The sequence below is a fragment of the Carica papaya genome, chromosome 3, assembly GCF_054855325.1.
Source record: "Carica papaya isolate Zhongbai chromosome 3, ASM5485532v1, whole genome shotgun sequence".
Taxonomy (NCBI): Eukaryota; Viridiplantae; Streptophyta; class Magnoliopsida; order Brassicales; family Caricaceae; genus Carica; species Carica papaya.
The window spans coordinates 6,711,771-6,730,172 of NC_142311.1; the positions used below are offsets into that span (position 1 = coordinate 6,711,771).

Genomic DNA, 18,402 nt, shown 5'->3' on the forward strand with positions numbered 1-18,402 from the left:
ATATAACGCATAAAATCTTGATAATTGAGAAATCATGAAGTGGTGTACGATAATATGGTCCATTGGGTATGCTTGTGATGTATAAGCGTATCAATTTGTAAGTTTTGAACACTATAATCTAACAAATAGAACATGACAGAATAGTGATCTTGATCTTTAGCATGACTCTGAGTTGCAGAATTTTATTATGGACCTTTCGCAATCTGCATTCTAGGTTAATGCTCTAGAAAAACATAGCAAGGTCCATAAAAACATATTGACATCCAATCCTGACTTGGGGTCACACCAAATGGGGAATGTCCAAGGAGTTACCATAGCAAGCTCCGCAATTGGCATCACACAAATGATGGCATTTACAGTCATGAAGGAAGGAAAGGAATCCAACGATAACCTCAATCTCCATGAAGTATGCAAGGTTGTAAGTGCTATCTAACATTTGTTGGTGACTGGTGGGACAGGCAAGTTTAAGAATGCTTATGGATTTGTCGAGGTTCGTCCCTTCTATCACAACATGTCACTAATGGTGCAGAAACATTGCTAATGATCACTGTCTATCTAAAATACCGAGAATGAATGGTGAAGAATTATATCACTAGTTTGTGCACGAATAAATGTGGTAACATATTGAAGCTTCTACTGATTCATGAAAAGCTAACATTGGTAACTTTGTAAAATGTTATATTTCCTCTGGACAACCATCAGGGTCTTACACCAGACCAATGGACTCCTTTAAGGCCAAGCTCATCACTTTATTCCTATAGATAATGGTATTGCAGAGAAGGGGCCAAACTCTGCAGATTGATCAAGTATCTTCTTAAAGTCCTTATTGACCTTACACAGACAGAACACTGAATAAGTGAGGTTATAGACATACCTTCTATATTTGATGTGTATGATTGTATTCCTTCACCTATCATGCCAAACTACTGATATTTACACAATTAAGCACAACACCTTCGTCAAGCCCATACAGAGAATCTATCAAGTGCATCCTCAAAGAAGCTGGACCTTTGGCCATGCTCATCCCCATCTCACCAGCAACACCAAATATGGACATTGCCGAGGCTGTTGCCTCCAAAGCATGTGATTGGTCCATAGCAACAAAGGCAACCACAAGGGCAGAGGCTGCACATCCTGTTGCAGTGATCTTCTGCATCATTCCCACTCCATTATGCACACCACCAACTCGTTTCCCGTCCGTGATAATATCAACTGCCCCTGATACTGCAACTATGGCTCATGTTGCTTGAGCCAACTATTTGGCTGCTTCAACTGCATCCATTGAATCGTGGGCGCTGTCTGCAACCTTTCAACACGAAAAACAAAGTACTATTCTGAAGTTAAAACCGATAAAGATCAGAACTTTCAGTTGTAGTCACTAATATAAATCCATGATCATTAATCAAATACCTTAGCATGATCTGTCGATGCCTCCCAAAGCGCGATAATCTCGGAGCCGTTTCCCTTAATAACCGCGGGCTTGAGATGGAAGAGCTCCAAACAGACCTGTGACCGAAAAGGGGAAGAGCCGACAGCGGCCGGGTGGAGAACCCAGGGCTTGTGGAACTAGGAGATGAGATTAGCAGCTATCTTCATGGATGGTACCCGATCAGCAGAGAGAGTACCAATGTTGATGTAAAGGGCATTGGCGTTGGTGGTGAAATCAGGGATCTCACGTGTAGAGTGGAAACCATGGCAGGTGATGCACCGGAAGCAAGAAGCGTTTTGGCAACAAGATCCAGGGAGATAAAGTTGGTGATACATTGAATCAGCGGTGACTGGCTGCGCAGCAAGCTGAGATGAAACCATGCTGTAGGCCTCCAGCTGCTTGGTTCAGTTTTGTTGGGTCCTTTGCAACCATCGGCAACTGGGTTTCCACTCTCCATGGACAAAGACCTCTCTTTTTCCTCTCCTCTGCGCTCAATTCCTCGGCTCCCACTCTCTCAGCCGCGCCCGTATTCTTAAAGAAATTCCCAGAAGCCCGCCCCCAAAATCGAAGCCCTCGAATCTTCTCCATCTCGATCGCGTCTCCTTCTTCCTTTCCTAGCCGCAACCTCCTCCGCTCTGATTTCACCATATGCAGATGTCTCCTTGTCTTCTTCCTCAGTCCCGTCGCTTTCGCCGCATTCTCTCTGCTCTTTGTCGCTTAGCGGCAGCTCTTCATATCACTTACATGCGTCTTCTTCACGGTGCTAGTCTGGGTCTGGTCGTCTCCGTTCGCTGTAGGTTTGTTGCAGCTCTCTCTTTCTTGTTTTTTCGTTTGATGAAGCAGAAGGGACAACTCAAAGAACGTGCAGAATGATGGCGGGAAGAAAACGTGTAAAGATCGGCCCTTCTTTTTGGGCTTAATCTTCGAATTCGGACCAGATTTGGGTTTTTAATGAATAATTGGATCTGGGCTAAGACTGAACTTTTCTATTCTGAGATCCTTTGCAATCTGCACTTTCAGTTAATGCTACTGTCTTTTAAACATATGTTGCTTTGGGGATTTATAGATATTGTATAGGCTAATTTTGTTGTTTTGGAAAAGTAAGTATATGGTTCTTCCCTGAAGTAATTAATTGACTTTTTATCACTAAAATTTTGTAAAAATTAAATAATTGGTAAACATGATCTAAAGGGGTATGTATATATCAAGGTTAACTGTCAGCAACCATCATTTGTTTAAATATGTCGTCTACTCCATTAAAATGAAGATTCAGTTCAACAACTCCAACTTTTAAAATTTGAGATGCAGAATTATGTTCATTTACGACCAACACCTATCCATCAATCCTCAACATGGTGTCTTGCAGTAAATAAATTTTCATCTGGATTATATGCGGTTCGCTACTTTCGGGATCGGATTTGTAGTTAAAAGAAACTAAAAGCTATAATTTGAAGAGTACTATTAGTAAGGTAACATCTAGTTGGCCAAATGAGACTACAAGCAAATGGGATAGAGTTGAAGGAACTACTTTTAACATTCTAGTACATTTTACTAATGAAGATAGTGGGGCACTAATCTGAATAAGCCTGAGTATTGTACTATCAGTTTTTAAGTGGGGGAAGAAAAAGATCGACTGCCAAAACAAGCTAAAAGACCAAAATTAGGGAACTTGCATAGTAACTGCTACAACAACTTCACGTTCTAAAGCCTAAAACAACTCCACCCATCTTTCCTATTTAAGAAACGATAGCCCCTAATCACCCGTACTCAAAAACTTATCCAAACCCATTAGACACTTTCCAAAGTGGCAAAGATGTGCAACAAATCATTATCATATACTTTCTCAGTGCTAGCTGCAGTTGGGCTCTTGGCAACATTTGTTGCTGCAGGAGGAGAAGAACCTGTTCTTGAATTTTACATGCATGACATACTTGGAGGCAACAGCCCCACAGCAAGGCCAATCACTGGCCTGCTGGGAAACATCTATAATGGTCAAGTACCCTTTGCTAAGCAGATAGGCTTCCTCCCTCCCAAAGGTGGCGTGGCAATTCCAAATGCCAACGGTGCCATTCCAACAGTCAACGGTATCAATGGCGTCCCTCTGGGAACAGGCTTGGCTGGTTCAACTTTTGCAGGCAATCCTAATAATGTTCAGACCCAACTAGGACCGGATGGTCTTGGCCTAGGTTTTGGGACTATAACTGTCATTGATGACATATTGACAGCCAGTCCTGACTTGGGGTCACAACAACTGGGGAAAGCTCAGGGAGTGTATGTAGCAAGCTCTGCAGATGGTACTACACAGATGATGGCATTTACAATCATGATGGAAGGAGGAGAATACAACGACAACCTCAATCTCTACGGAGTTTACAAGATTGGAAGCGCAATGTCACATTTGTCGGTGACTGGTGGGACCGGCAAGTTTAAGAATGCTTATGGGTTTGCTGAGATTCGTCCCTTAATCCCACCTGGTCAACATGTCACTGATGGTGCAGAAACATTGTTAAGGATCACTGTCCATCTAAAATACTGAGAACGTACGGCTAAGAATTATATCACTTGTTTGTGTGTGATGAATTTGGTGATGTACTGAAGCTTCTTTTGCTTAATGAAAAGTTAATATGGATAACTTTGTAAAACATCACTTCCCCACCAGATTACCATAAGGTCTTTTATTGTTCCTTCAGAATACTTCAATTCCAATGATAATCAAACTGTGATTTTCTTAGCAAACATGAACCATAGAAATGCATTCCATATCTCTTCAAAATATCAGGAAAAAGAAAAAAAGAAAACACCAAGCAATCAAAGAAAGATTCTAAAAGAATAGATGTATATATGAGCACCTCCACAGTTTTGATGCACATAAAATGAAGTTGGTTCTCAAGTTCATAAAGTTTTGCGGGAGTACCGGCTCTCTTTGTCGAACGGTCCAGTTAGTTTTTTTAATGAAAATAAAGGAAGACACTTATCAACAACCTATAACACCCTTTAAGGTATTCCACATGATGAACGCATCATAATCCTTTGCCAGCGTTAAAGAGAGAATTTTTATTTCCTTCTTGCCAGTTGGTCCCACAATTTGAACATCTTACATGAGAATAAGCCCTTAAGCTAGGCCAGTGAACTCCTATAACGCTAAGTTCATCATTTTGTTCCTATAAATAGTTATACTGCATAAATAGAACCCCAGCAGATTGATCGAGCATATTCCTAAAGTCTGTTATTGACTATGAGTAAACAAAACTCTGGATATGTCAGGTTTTTGACATGCCTTTTATATTTGATGTTAATTGACTGAATTCCTTCAAGTATCATGCCAAACTACTGATATTAGTGCGACCAAGCACAACACCTTCATCAAGCCCATACAGAGAATCTATCAAGTGCATCCTCAAAGAAGCTGGACCTTTGGCCATGCTCATCCCCATCTCGCCAGCAACACCAAATACGGACATCGCCGAGGCTGTTGCCTCCAGAGCATGTGATTGGTCCACAGCAAGAAAGGCAGCCACAAGGGCAGAAGCTGCACATCCTGTTGCAGTGATCTTCTGCATCATGCGCACTCCATTACGCACACCAACAACTCGTTGCCCATCTGTGATAATGTCAACTGCCCCCGACACTGCAACTATGGCACCAGTGGCTTGAGCCAATAACTTGGCTGCTTCAACTGCATCCATTGACTCATGGGCGCTGTCTACACCCTTTGTACATGAAAAGCAAAGTGTTATTCTGAAATTAAGATTAATGGAGATCATAGCTTTTAGTTGCACACATTTATATAAAGTCATGATCATGAATCAAAATCGAGAAAATACCTTAGCATGACCAGTCGATGCCTCCGAAAGTGCGATAATCTCAGAGCCATTTCCCTTAATGACAGTAGGCTTGAGCTTGATGAGCTCCAAACAAGCTTGTAAGCGGAAAGTGGAAGAGCCGACAGCGACTGGGTCGAGAACCCAAGGTTTAGAGGACTTGGAGATGAGGTTGGCAGCCATCTTCATAGGTGGTAGCCAGTCGGCAGAGAGAGTGCCAACATTGATGCAAAGGGCACTGGTGTTGGGGGTGAAATCGGGGATCTCATGCGGGGAGTGGATCATGGCAGGTGATGCACCAGCTGAGAGGAGTGTGTTGGCAACAAGATCCATGGAGACAAAGTTGGTGATGCATTGAACAAGTGGTGATTGGCAGCGGAGCAAGCTGAGATGTGACCATGCTGTTGGGCCCCAGCCGCTTGGTTCCATTTCCTTGGGTTCCCTGCTATGATCGGCATCTGGCCTTCCACTCTCCATGAAATTTAATGAGTGTCTAATAGTGGTAAGCTGTCGCAAATCTGCAAAAATTAAATTTAAATAATTCAAAATCAAAAGGGAAGAACCGTCATGGATCTTATTAGAACAAGATCAGATGCTAAATTTAACATGCATTGGTTAATTTCTGGAAAAATTAGATTCAAAAAGTTGTTTCAGAAAAATAGGATCAGAATGGGTAAGGCACCTATCTGATAACTAGGCTAAATAATTTTGGCTAAAATTTTTCTATTTACATTCTAAATCAAAAGACTAAAGAACCATGAGACTAACTAAAGTTCTTATACCAAAATCAGACCAAACTATAAAAACCTTCAAAACAATAACTACATGGTAAAATTACTGCCAAAATAATAGCTAAAAATGAACGGAACGAGTGAGCAATTTTGCATTGCATACCTGTTTCTTAAAGAAACAAACTTCAAAATAGAGTTTTGTTAAAAAAAAAATAAGCCACACGGTGAAAGAATGAGGAGAACTCTGAGTAGATGACTATATGCAATTCACACATTTTAAATGCCTGGACTAGCAATGAGATGCAAAAGCCAAGTGAAAGTCATTTTAAATCATAAAAGTGAAGAAAATAAAGAGAGATAGAAAAGACAAAAGAAAAGGCGAATATAGAAAAAGGAACCTAAAGGATGGACCTAAAATATGCTTAAGAAGGATGTCTGGAATATAGCAAGGATGACTCTAGCTACCATGAACTCAGCTGGCTTCATGGTTAAGTTTACGCACGGAGCAACTACGCTTTAGTATCATATCGAATGTATGCCAAAAAAAAGGAATACCGAATCAAAAATAGTAAACATCACACCATGCTACAAGACATGCAGAAACAAGAAAAGAAAGGAAAATCTACAAATCCTACATTGAGCAATCTAATAGTGTTCATGCATTCAAAACTTGAAGGAACCATCTTCCAGGAGTACAACAATATCTTGTAAGCTCAATCAGTCATGTATTAATCTGCCCAGAAGAGTATGCACTTCCCAGGGCTGATCAAACAGATGGGACGTTATCACTCACCATATTTTACTATTCCATGGCCACATTTCAGAACCAAACAGATAAGGCAACAATTGTATATAGTAAATGAGAATCAAACGGAAGAATAACGGAAATAAGAGGAAAGGGAAGCATTGATATTCAACATTCATCAATCAACAACACCATCCAAGTACATAAAAGAGGATACAGCATATAAAGCAAGAGCATGTCGATTCTTACTTTTTATGAATTATGATGAACAGGAAAACCCGAGTTTCTCTTCTTTCCCAGATCCTCTCTGTTAGTCTACCCAAAACAAACAGGAAAAGAAAAAACTCACAAAGAAATTTCCTTCTGATTTTTGAATCTCAAAAGAAACCGCAGCCAATTCTTCTCCTTCTATTCTCTCTGTTTCTGCTTCTTTTACTTCCTTTCCAAAGCCATATACCTTCTGCAACAAATGGTGGCGAGCGAACTCTGCGATTGCATGAATTCTGCTTCGTTCTCTCCCTTTGTCGCTTCTACATGGATCGTTTCCAGGTTGTAAGTGTGAACTCTTCACGGGTGCATCCTGTCGTCTCTACTTTCTCGTTCTCTAGCAACCAAAACAAAGGGTCTCTCTATCTCCTTCCCTCTTGACGGTGATTCCAAGTCAGTAGACCCTAAAACGGTGGCGTTTCTTGTGAAGGAACAATGGGTTGGGCCAAGAATTGGGTTTAATTTGAGTTGCAATTAAGTTTTAATTTTTTTTACGCTCAAATACTTATAATTATATACCAAATTATAAATTAAAATAATGCTTTATATTTAATGACCAAGTCATAATAATAAAAATTAAAATAGTTATAATGTAACGAGTAATTCGTAAGTTATATTGATAATTTATGTTAAAAGTAAATTCATTTAGGAATTTCAATTACGGTACAATATATTAAGTGCTATGAATAATTTATTTATATATTTGAAACATTTTAAGTTCTAAATTCATAATTTAATAATTAAAATCCTATTATAATATTTTAATTTAATTGATTCTTTAGCAATTTAATTTTCAGTTTACAAAATGTTTAAAGTTGGAGAAATTTTTGAAATTTAGCAAATAAAAATTATCAAATTCTCTTAAATTATAATAATAAAAATAATCAAATAGTCTCTAAACGACACCGTTTTACTCCAAAAAAACCTTAGTTTTCTTTGCTTCCGTCCCTACAGATTTCCTCCCGCTCCCTCCATCTTCCCGTGCTTTCTCTACACGAGAATGGAAAACAGAAGCAGAAACCAGGATTCTTTAACTCGACGCGTTTTGGCAGAGAAGCAACGGCAAACCAGGGAAGGATCCGTGACTCGAAAGGCTCGCAGCAGGCGTCTGGCTCGAGGATGAAGGAAGCCTGAAGAAGCTAAAATCAGGGAGGCACCTGGATTTAGAAAGCAGACAAGTCTTTTGCGATGGGACCGAGATGCAGCGGAGGAAAATGGAAAAGATGCGTTGACCTTTGGCGTTTTTCATTTATAAAGCAGTGAAGGATATAGGAGAAAAGGGGAGGATCTGGGGCTTCGGGTGTGAATGAACAAGGAGAACAGAAAGAGGTTCTGACAACGAACAAAGAGCAGGTTAGAGGAGGATAGGCGTATGGTTATGTTCCGGTCCCAATCAGAGAGAAGCGAAGAAAAGAGAGAGAACTGATTGGGAAAAGGAGAGAGCTTTTCGAGGGAAAAATAAATCCAGACGAGAAAAATTTCCGGGTTTCCTTTGAGAGTTCTAAAAGGGGAAAGTAGAGCAGAAAGGACGCCGTGAGATTGAGGCAGTTTGGTGGAAAGTAAAGAGAAAGATGGCTCGGACTATCTATATCATGTCTTGGTAAAATTCCCTTCTCCTATGTTTTGCAAATTTCCAATCAATGAATTAGTTAGTTGCATTACAGTTCAATTGACATTTCTCCATGTTGTTTTGATTCATTTCCTCTTTCATGAGTATTGTTGAGCAGGCGAACTGTAGGTTCGGTTGTGGTAGATATGGTTATAATGCGTGTACGTTACCTGCTTGTATAAATGCCTCTGAGAACTGTGATTTGTGTATGATTAATAAGGAGGATCATTTAGAAATAATGAAGAGCTTTTTGATCAGTTTGCAATATGGGTTATTGGGTCTGCATGGGATGCATATGGACCCCTTTGATTGTATAAATGGTCGCTTATCTTGCATCTTAATTTTCCAGTAATGAACACTATGATCTACAAATAGAAGATCAGGTGTATATATATATATACATGTATATGATACGCACGTATATATGTAGAAGTCACATATTTGCAGTCTTCTTCACTAGTGTGTGTATACATATATATATATATATATGTCATGTTAAATCTTGCATTAAGATTGATATTCTGGATTAGTTGGGCCTGCTGCACCAAGCAACTTGTGACGCTTTCTCTGGGTGCGTAAGTTTCCAGATGATAGAACAGGTTAGAAATGGCAGAACATTTTAGTATTGACTTAGTGTAAAAATTAAACTCTCTCGTCACAGAAAATCACCAGTTGACTGAATATTACATCAGGTCCTCAACCACTCGTGGCCTTCCAATTGCAGCTTGATTAAAAATAGATAAATACTAGTGGCTGAAGAGATTCCCAAAGTGGAATAGTCTTCCAACAACCTCACCATTTCTGCAATAACACCAACTCCATTCAATCAAGTATATAAAGATCATGAACTCTATCCCATTTGTATATTCATCGAAGACTTTCATTCTTAAAATCCTACAAACCCAATTTACCACCACAAACTCTCATTCAAGATGTCTAAGGGAATCTCACCTCTTCATTTCTTTGCAGCACTGGCCATTGCTGTTTTGCGGGTGGCAATGGCAACAGCCACAGACGAAGAAACAATTCTTGAGCTCTATATGCATGACATTCTAGGAGGCAGCAGCCCAACTGCTAGGCCTATAACTGGCTTGCTTGGGAATATATATAATGGACAAGTGCCATTTGCCAAACCAGTAGGATTCTTTCCTCCAAGTGGAGTTGCCATTCCTAATACCAACGGAGCCATTCCAACCGTAAATGGTCTTACTGGGATTCCACTAGGAACTGGTTTGGCTGGCACAACATTTGCAGGACAGTCACAAAATACTCAGACAACTTTAGGTGGTGATGGACTGGGATTAGGTTTTGGAACAATCACTGTTATTGATGATATATTGACCACTGGTCCTGATCTGGAATCACAGGGAATTGGTAAAGCTCAAGGAGTGTATGTAGCAAGTTCATTAGATGGAACTACTCAGATGATGGTATTCACTGCCATGATTGAAGGAGGTGAATATGGTGACACTCTGAACTTCTATGGCATATTCAAGATTGGCAGTCCCATGTCGCGATTGTCAGTGACCGGAGGGACAGGTAAGTTTAAGAATGCTAGTGGATTTGCAGAACTCAGGGCGCTTATTCCTCCTGGCCAACATGTTACTGATGGAGCAGAGATGCTACTCAGGATCACTGTCCATCTTAACTATTGAAAAGAGATTTGTGTAAATTGAGGTCAAAACTGTTGGAAGATTCTCAAGATTCAAAATTTTCATTTGTATTCTTTGTTGCAAGACAAAGTTAAATGTTATGATGAAATTTGACACTGGCATGTAAAACTTTTATGTTTTTGCAGCCTGATTGTAATGCTACTTTATCGAAAGAAGATGCAAAATTCAAACTAAACAAATCAGCTTCCCTCTATGCACTAAGAACTAATATCATTATCAAAGATGAAATCTAACAACCAAAAGTGAAGTAGAATAATCTTTAAGAATAATAATGAGACTCATGATATTTTTTAAAAAATTTTTACTATGAGTATATTCGATCTTGCAAAATGTGTCTTAGTTGTTCTTAAATATTATATTTATATATATCTCATTCATTCATAAGTTGGCTCAGAATCAAGATTAAGAGTGTGCATTTCCCTATTGGAAGTTAAAATCAGAGTGGATTAGCTCGTTTGATTGGAGACTATACCAAATATTATTTTGTCCAATCCTTTATTGACACATATAGAGAATGAAAAAATATATTCATCTCAGTCCACTCTCTGACTAGATCAAAATAAACTGATTTAGACTGTAAATATTTAAAAAAATTAATAAGTATAACTGGTCCAATGATTTTATACACTTTTAATATTAATGAATTGAAAAATAAATGTGGCTTAAAATTCAATTTTGTCAAAAGAAAAGAAACAATTATTTAACACTGCTAATGAACAGAAACTTGTTTAATGATTTTATTTTTCTGAGAAAGACAGATTGACTGCTGTAACATTGAAGGTACAGCTGCAACGATGCCTGTAATAAACTAACCAGTCGCAGAGAAGCAAACTCAGAGAAAAGGAAGAAGACGAAGCGGAACGAAACTGAGGCCAATAACAATGCAAAGCCCGCCACAATCACCACCGCAACAAACTTTTGCAGCCATCGCCCAATCAAAACCCACTCTTTACGTTATTCTCGCCACTTCCTTCTTCTCTGTTTTCGTCATCCTTTCTCTTTCCTCCACCTCATCCGCCCCAAGCCCTTCCCGACCCGACCCGTTTCTCTTCCCCTCCCGCTCCCCTCTCGCCACCAAGATCCCGACTGACCCTACTCCTCCTTCCATCGCTTATCTCATCTCCGGATCGTCTGGCGACTCGGGTCGTATTCTGCGTCTTCTCTTCGCCACCTACCATCCCAAGAACCACTACCTTCTTCACCTCGACCGATTCGCTCCGCAGACCGACCGCGACCGACTGGCCATCACGGTCCAGTCCGTGCCTGTCTTTCGAGCCGCCCAGAATGTTGACGTTATCGGCAAGGCCGATTTTGCCTACACGAAAGGCTCCTCTCCCATTTCCTCCACGCTTCACGGTGCCTCCATTCTTTTGCGTTTATCGGCTAATTGGGATTGGTTCATCAATCTCAGTGCTGGTGATTACCCGCTTGTTACTCAAGATGGTAAATACTTTTCTTTGCACTGCAGTTTTGTTTTTACCTTTTTAGCCGGACATGATTGTGGGTTAATTCTTGGGATTCCTGGGGATTTGATCCTTTTTTTGTAATGCTTTTGCAGATCTTCTTCACATTTTATCGTATTTGCCCAAAGATCTCAACTTTGTGAATCATACAAGTTACATTGGCTGGAGAGAGTACGACGCTTCACTTACTACATTTATGACTTTGTTAATTTTTTTCCCTTTTGGATTTTGACTTGCTATCTTTTAAGTGATTTTATGGAATAAATCAATTGGTGAATTTTTATGTTCTGAAATCCGTTCCAGGTCGAAGAAATTGAAACCTATAATTGTTGATCCGGGGCTTTATCTTTTGGACAAATCTGCAATGTTTTATGGTACTCAAAAGCGAGAACTGCCCAATGCTTTCAGATTGTTCTTAGGTAAGTTCTCTATCTCTGCGCTTATAAGTTCTTATCTTAAGCTCAGTGGAAATGTTTGAATTTTGAATCAAGTAACCACCAACTGTGAGCTAATCTTTTCATGGATTGACTTATTTGTGTAGTTTAATACATCGAGATTCTTGTTCGACCTGAAATTTTACAAGCTCATATTCATATGGAATGGACCACAAGATAATCTTACCAGAAAGGAAGGTGATGATGAATGTGAATTTAGGTCAATATAGTGATTAAGATATAGACTCGAATAACTAGACTTCATTAATATTCTTTGAAGTAATGGCACACAAGCAACAATTGGATAAATTTGCTATTAGCATCTTGCTGCAAATTCGAAGTCGTATATGTTACTGTGAGGATCCAGGGGCATTAACCAGATAAAGATAATAGAGGATAGGAATTTTAGAAGAAGATAGAGGTAGAATATAAAGAATAGGGCGGAAGAAGAAAGAATACGAAAGAAATTCCAAGAATCCTGGAAATTCAGAAACTATTATTTTCTAATGTACTTTCATTAGATTCTTCCTCAGCTTTACAATGCCCTTTAACTCATGCCAGTAACAGAATTGTGTCACTCTACAAGAAACTGTAACCAACACACTGTCACCGACTAATATTGCTACCTATTGATAGCTCTAAAGTTTTCTAATAAATCTCATATCAATTAATCACATTATTATAAGCAACAGAGAACATTAAGCAAATCAAATTATAGCATCAGCTGCTGGTGGCTGAACCACCTGCCATTGTCCATCATTAGGTTGAATTTATGGAACCTACATCAAATAAGTGATGTCTTCCCAAGTAGTTTCTTTAAGTCAAGACTGAGGTTAACTGACTGAACCAAGACTTGATCCACATGCTTGTCCTGCCTGTGGATAGCTCTCTGTTGCAAAATGGCCAAAGGGTTCAACCTTGAACTGTCCGTAATCATTACTTTCAGGATTGCGATCCTGCAAATTTTTTTTTGAGCAGGTGTATAGACGATTTACTGATAGAACCATATCTTTGCACAAAGTTGTGATAATATCCTGGCAACCCCAGAAAAGTCCTTAATTTAAGTTTTCTCTTTCTTAAGGATTTATGGATAAACCTAGACATTATATGTACAGTATCTTAAACATCAGATTTAAGAAATCTTAAGCATCACACTCAAGGGTTTATTTAAATCTCACGATGAGAAAATTGATAAAACTCTCAAAATATTTTATTGAATAATTGAATTCTTAGAACAAGTGAAATTACAAAAAACACTTATAGGCTTAGTAACTATCCTTTACCTAATAATTAGACTAAGAAATATAATACTAATAAGATTTAAATAATAAAAATAGAAAAACTAAATACTAAAAAGAATAAAATCTTAAACTTACTAAAATTACAATAATATACTCATAAAATGTCCAAAATTTTATATTTAAAAAATTTATAATTTCTAATCTATTTAGCCAATCTAGAGTTAGACCATTCTACATCACTAGGAGTTCATGGCTACCAGATTTGTCAGCACACCATCTGCAGTGATAATGTGTTGCAGTATTGCACCTGAGCCTGTCAAAAAGAGCACTTGGAGCGATTAGGCAAACAATTAGTACTCCCTTTGAAGTTTTACGAATATATTTTAAGTGTTCCAAAGTATGTATTGGATGAAGGGCTTCAAACTGAAATATTATTGGAAAATACTGATAAAAAAACTCTCTCAAATGGTCCATGAACACATGATTCCTGAGAGTCCAAAAAGTTGTTATGAAAACATCTTTAGGTTATCCTGAATTTGATGATAGGCTGACTTTAAATCAATGTTAGAAATGAAGACACTTAATGATGTAATTCATCTAACAAATCATTAGTGATTGGGATGAAAATTTTATCTTTGATAGTGATCGAGTTAAACTCCATGTACTCAACACAAAACTGCCTATTTTTATCATTTTTCTTGACTAACAGAACAAACGAGGCAAAGGGGCTGTGGTTGAGGTAAAAATAGATGACTCCAGCATTTAGGAACTATGTTTTTCAGTCTTTGCTTTTGGAAGTGTGAGTATCTATGAAGCCTCAGGTTAATTGGTGGCACACCAAGCGATAGAGAATTGGCACTATCACACATTTTTACTGGAGGCAAGCGAGCTTTCAGTGTCATTTACTATTATCCCTTTTGTTAATTGCTGATAATTAAGCTCACCCATAGTCTGGCTTGGTGGATCTGCTTTCATCTACCACCTTAGAGGCCCCCCACCGCACACAAAAGAAAAAGAAGCACCCCCATATTACTATCCCATCCTCCATCTTATCATCCTCTATAATGAATTGCAGGATAGGGGCTATAATTTAGGCTTATAGGAATATCCTCTGCAAAGTGAACTTCTGTCATTCCCTCTCAAATGACACTTGCTAGTGTAAAATATAAGAAAGGACTTGGTTGAAACACTTCATCCAATCATCCCAGAATCAATCATTGCCAACTCAATTGAAGCATCTTGAAGATGTGTTTGAAGTATACTCCTGTGTGCTTCATCTGATACTAGTAAATTTTAAGCAACTAATCACTCTACCACCATTCACTACCACTAAGGAAAGTAGCCTTTTTGCCATAAATTTCCCTTCATCTGTCTATATGTAACTTTCATCTATAAAAGTGTGAGAGCTACCACTATCAGCTAATATAATTATAGGTTGATTACCAATGAAGCCTTAACCTAATAGTAGTAGCCCCGCTATGAGCTTCAATTGCATGGATAGAAAATCTCCATGTTTCTTCCTCTGGATCATCAACCACTTCCCTCTCTCCAGTTTCTTTCTCTTCCTACTCTTCTTCTTGAAGCATCAACTCTTTAAACTTGCAATGCCGTCTGGGATAATATTTGTCATCACGCTTGAACCATTGGTTGAGAAACGTTTAGGTTCTATTTGAGTGGGTTCAGGATGAGATGTTTTGGATGGTTTAGACATGGATTCATGGTAAGCTGAGGTACGCTTGTTAGAGGATTGAATAGCAATCTTAGAATAATAGTTTCTAGATGAGATTGTGGTACATTTCAATAGTAATATCTGTTTCTTAAGTATGGTTTCAAAAGTTTGTTCTTGATGTATCGATAGCTTGCTCAAATCTTTGGTTTAGTGTTTATGGTTTAAAGATTTTCATTGTTAGTCTTAATTCTTCATCCAAGCCACCGATGAAACTTGAGAGGAAATAGGGTTCATTAAGACCATGGTTAATAAGTTGCATAATGGATTTTAGCTCCTTTAATTGTTCTTGATGGCTGGTGACTGATCTAATTATCTCGATCATTAAAATCCTCTGCCAAATCGAGGATAGATGGATTCCGAAAATGATGATGCAACTCCACTGCAAATTTATTCAAAACTTCTACGGCAACTTGTTTTTTTGAAGTACATAACTTCTATGACAACTATAAATAGCAAAGGAGATAATGGATCCTCTTGTCTACTGTATGCCTTAAGAAAGAAGATGAACTCCTGTGCACCATGACCATAAAAGATGACGTGGTAATGCAGGAATTGATCCACTTACACCATTTATCTCCAAAGACCAATTTCTTGAGTATATATTCAATGAAGTCCTAATTAACATGATCATAGGCTTTGACCATATGAAGTTTGCGTAAGAACCCTTCTCTATTCCGAAAAATCAAATCGTCCACCACTTCATTGGCCACTAGTACTGCATCCATAATTTGCATTCCTTCCACAAAGATGTGTTGACATTTACCAACTATCTTACCCAACACCTTACCCATTCTTCTAGCTAACAACTTCAAAATGAGTTGTAAACACTACCAACTTGGCTGATAGGAAATACTTAATATTAACTGCCCCCTCTACCTTAGGAATAAGTACCAAAAAAGAGGAGATCAAAAACTTCACAAAAGACCCCAACTGGGCAAAATTAGGTTATTACAGTACCAATAATAGAATTCAATGACTCAGCAAGAACCCAGAACTGAAACAATAGAATTCAATGACTCAGCAAGAACCCAGAACTGAAACAATGTACCAGATGAATATTGCAACTTATTGACAGCTGCCACGATACCACCTAATTCTCAAATCAATCAGTTACATTATTAGAAGCAAGCAATAAAGAAATCAAGTAAACCGAACTGTGGTATCAACTATGTCTGGGCTGGATCACTTACTATGTCCCAGCTTGGATTTCCTCCTTAGTGATGTCCTTGGGCCTGCCAGTTACATTGGCGGTGACAGCAACGTATAGGTTTCAGTCTCAAGTAGCTTTGTGTAGTCTTCATAAAGTTCAGTCTATGGCAAAGAGACATTAATCGTCATGATGGCAAGTGGTGTTTTTGTCACAGTGCTCAGGGGTCATTGGGGATGCATATAGGAGTTAGACCTTTATATTTTCTCAAACTATTTTCCTGTGAATCTCTAATGAACTTGCAATATTGCTCTATTTCTTGTTGAACTCACTAGTTTATCCTTTTCCTATAAATTGTTAGTCATAGGAGCCATTACGAAGTCAATCTGGAAGTTACCAATTATGCTCAACTGAATTTCCCAATTCTGCGCAGAACAATTTTAGTTTGAGATTCAGATGAATTGCACTAATGTCAGAATCTTAGCCCAAAAGTGGTATTCACTGCATGCCGAAAAAAAAAAATAGCATCCTGAAAACTTGAACATTTGGGACGTCATCTAATTCTCTAGTATGCTTATCTAGAAGGTTACGAACTTTTCCTACCATTTATTACCTTAGGATCCATTAGATATCAGGAAAAATTTTGAGCTGTTTCAGTTTTATGCATGATTCTAGAATGCCGTGGTTCAAGTTTGTCTCGTAGTTTGAACGACGTTATCTAGAACTTACATTCAGCCATTAGATTTTGAGCTCAATTATGGATGAAGTGCTTGCCTCTAGTAGGTGTGAATTTCTATGCAGCTAGTATGTTACACCTTCAATCACGGAATGATTATAAGAAAGTTGTTTTTTTTCTTTTGGAATAGCAGAATTTCTAGCAATTACTTTAATAAGTCGCCTGGAAGCATAAAAAATCCTGTCAATATATTTTATACATTTTTCTGATTTATTTAAGATATGCATCACAGCATGGGTTTTTTTTTGGGTGCCTATCAGATTCTTTTTTTGGTAAATTCTGCTCATGAGAATTATTATTTGTTGGTAGAATGTCATCGCTATATGGAGTGTTTTTCTCCCTTGCAGGTCCATCTTTCTCTATCTTAAGTCGTAACTTTATTGAGTTCTGCGTCCTGGGTGCAGACAACTTCCCTAGGACTCTACTGATGTATTTGTCAAACACACCTTCTTCTCTATCCAACTACTTCCCCACTATCCTATGTAATTCACCGCAGTTTAACAGGACTGTCATAAACCACAACTTATTATATGTAACCTTCAATGACTCCTCAAAAGAGAAGCATCGCCAACTTAATTCTAAGGAATTTGATATTATGGTTGAGAGTGGAGCTGCCTTTGCCACAGAATTTCCATTTGATGATTCAGTTCTTGATCGAATTGACCGCGAAATATTGGAACGCAGTCCTGGTAAAGTTGTACCTGGTGGATGGTGCTTAGGTGAGCCTGGGAATGGTACTTGTTCAGTCTGGGGTGATGCTGATATTCTGAGACCTGGGCCAGGAGCAACAAGACTTGAAAAGCGCATAGTTGAATTGCTTTCAAACAATTGGTTCCGGTCTCACCAGTGTATAGACGAATGATATGCCGCTCATTGAGAGAAGAGAAAATGGATGGAGATTTTCCTTTTACCATTTTCAGTTTGGATGGAAGAAATTAATTTTAGCCGCCTGCCCATTATTTTTTGTAGCCACGTTTAGATGTTTAGATCATTCAATCTGAAATTATTGTAAAGTCAAATGCAGATATTTATGCTAGGATTGGAGCTGAGCTGACCCTGACCAGTGTTCTACTGCAGAACAATTTCTTTTGATACCTCTACTAGTAGAAAATCAAAGTGTATGATTGTTGTATTACTCTCACAAAGTCAAGTGAATTGGGGTTTGGGAATTCAAAGTTTCTGATTACTTCTTTGGTAAATATGATAATCTCTCCCACCATTGGTTTATCAGAACATTACTTGTGTCAGATTATTATTATTATTATTGTCATTATTAGTTTTGATGGGATTTGAAACGTATGAATCGAGCTGTTTTCTCTCTTGTGGTGAAGTTATATTTTTTTGGTAATTAACATAGATGTAAATTTTATAAATAAA

At 38.3% G+C, this 18,402-nt stretch overlaps 3 protein-coding genes and 2 pseudogenes across 9 annotated transcripts; 3 read left to right on the top strand and 2 right to left on the bottom strand.

Moving 5' to 3' along the window:
• Positions 1 to 72: 72 nt before the first annotated feature.
• On the bottom strand, positions 73 to 2,448 carry LOC110813986 (hydroxyethylthiazole kinase-like; annotated as a pseudogene). Its single transcript, XR_015817658.1, has 2 exons — positions 1,411 to 2,448; positions 73 to 1,306 (listed from the first exon to the last, which is right to left on the bottom strand). The product of XR_015817658.1 is annotated as a hydroxyethylthiazole kinase-like (transcript).
• A 770-nt stretch (positions 2,449 to 3,218) lies between these two features.
• LOC110813946 (dirigent protein 18-like) lies at positions 3,219 to 4,071 on the top strand. The gene has a single exon (XM_022041236.2). The coding sequence runs from the start codon at positions 3,243 to 3,245 to the stop codon at positions 3,963 to 3,965; it is 723 nt and encodes a 240-aa protein (XP_021896928.2). The 5' UTR covers positions 3,219 to 3,242; the 3' UTR covers positions 3,966 to 4,071.
• Positions 4,072 to 4,458: 387 nt separating this feature from the next.
• Positions 4,459 to 7,385, bottom strand: LOC110814010 (hydroxyethylthiazole kinase-like). Of its 4 annotated transcripts, none has more exons than XM_088215346.1 (3): positions 7,076 to 7,385; positions 5,254 to 5,768; positions 4,459 to 5,139 (listed from the first exon to the last, which is right to left on the bottom strand). In XM_088215346.1, exons 2-3 carry the CDS (start codon positions 5,725 to 5,727, stop codon positions 4,747 to 4,749), a joined length of 867 nt encoding a protein of 288 aa, XP_088071472.1. In that variant the 5' UTR covers positions 5,728 to 5,768; positions 7,076 to 7,385; the 3' UTR covers positions 4,459 to 4,746. The 4 variants fall into 4 exon arrangements, with proteins under 4 accessions (XP_088071472.1, XP_021897009.1, XP_021897010.1 ...); XM_022041317.2 differs by having other exon boundaries at positions 6,976 to 7,382; XM_022041318.2 differs by lacking the exon at positions 7,076 to 7,385 and adding an exon at positions 6,145 to 6,938.
• A 565-nt stretch (positions 7,386 to 7,950) lies between these two features.
• Positions 7,951 to 10,399, top strand: LOC110814015 (dirigent protein 18 pseudogene; annotated as a pseudogene). Of its 2 annotated transcripts, XR_015817660.1 has the most exons (2): positions 7,951 to 8,593; positions 9,572 to 10,399. The product of XR_015817660.1 is annotated as a dirigent protein 18 pseudogene, transcript variant X2 (transcript). The 2 variants fall into 2 exon arrangements; XR_015817659.1 differs by lacking the exon at positions 7,951 to 8,593 and having other exon boundaries at positions 8,600 to 10,399.
• Positions 10,400 to 10,989: 590 nt separating this feature from the next.
• Positions 10,990 to 18,260, top strand: LOC110813970 (Core-2/I-branching beta-1,6-N-acetylglucosaminyltransferase family protein). Its single transcript, XM_088215342.1, has 4 exons — positions 10,990 to 11,718; positions 11,834 to 11,909; positions 12,042 to 12,157; positions 17,373 to 18,260. Exons 1-4 carry the CDS (start codon positions 11,157 to 11,159, stop codon positions 17,885 to 17,887), a joined length of 1,269 nt encoding a protein of 422 aa, XP_088071468.1. The 5' UTR covers positions 10,990 to 11,156; the 3' UTR covers positions 17,888 to 18,260.
• Positions 18,261 to 18,402: the final 142 nt, after the last annotated feature.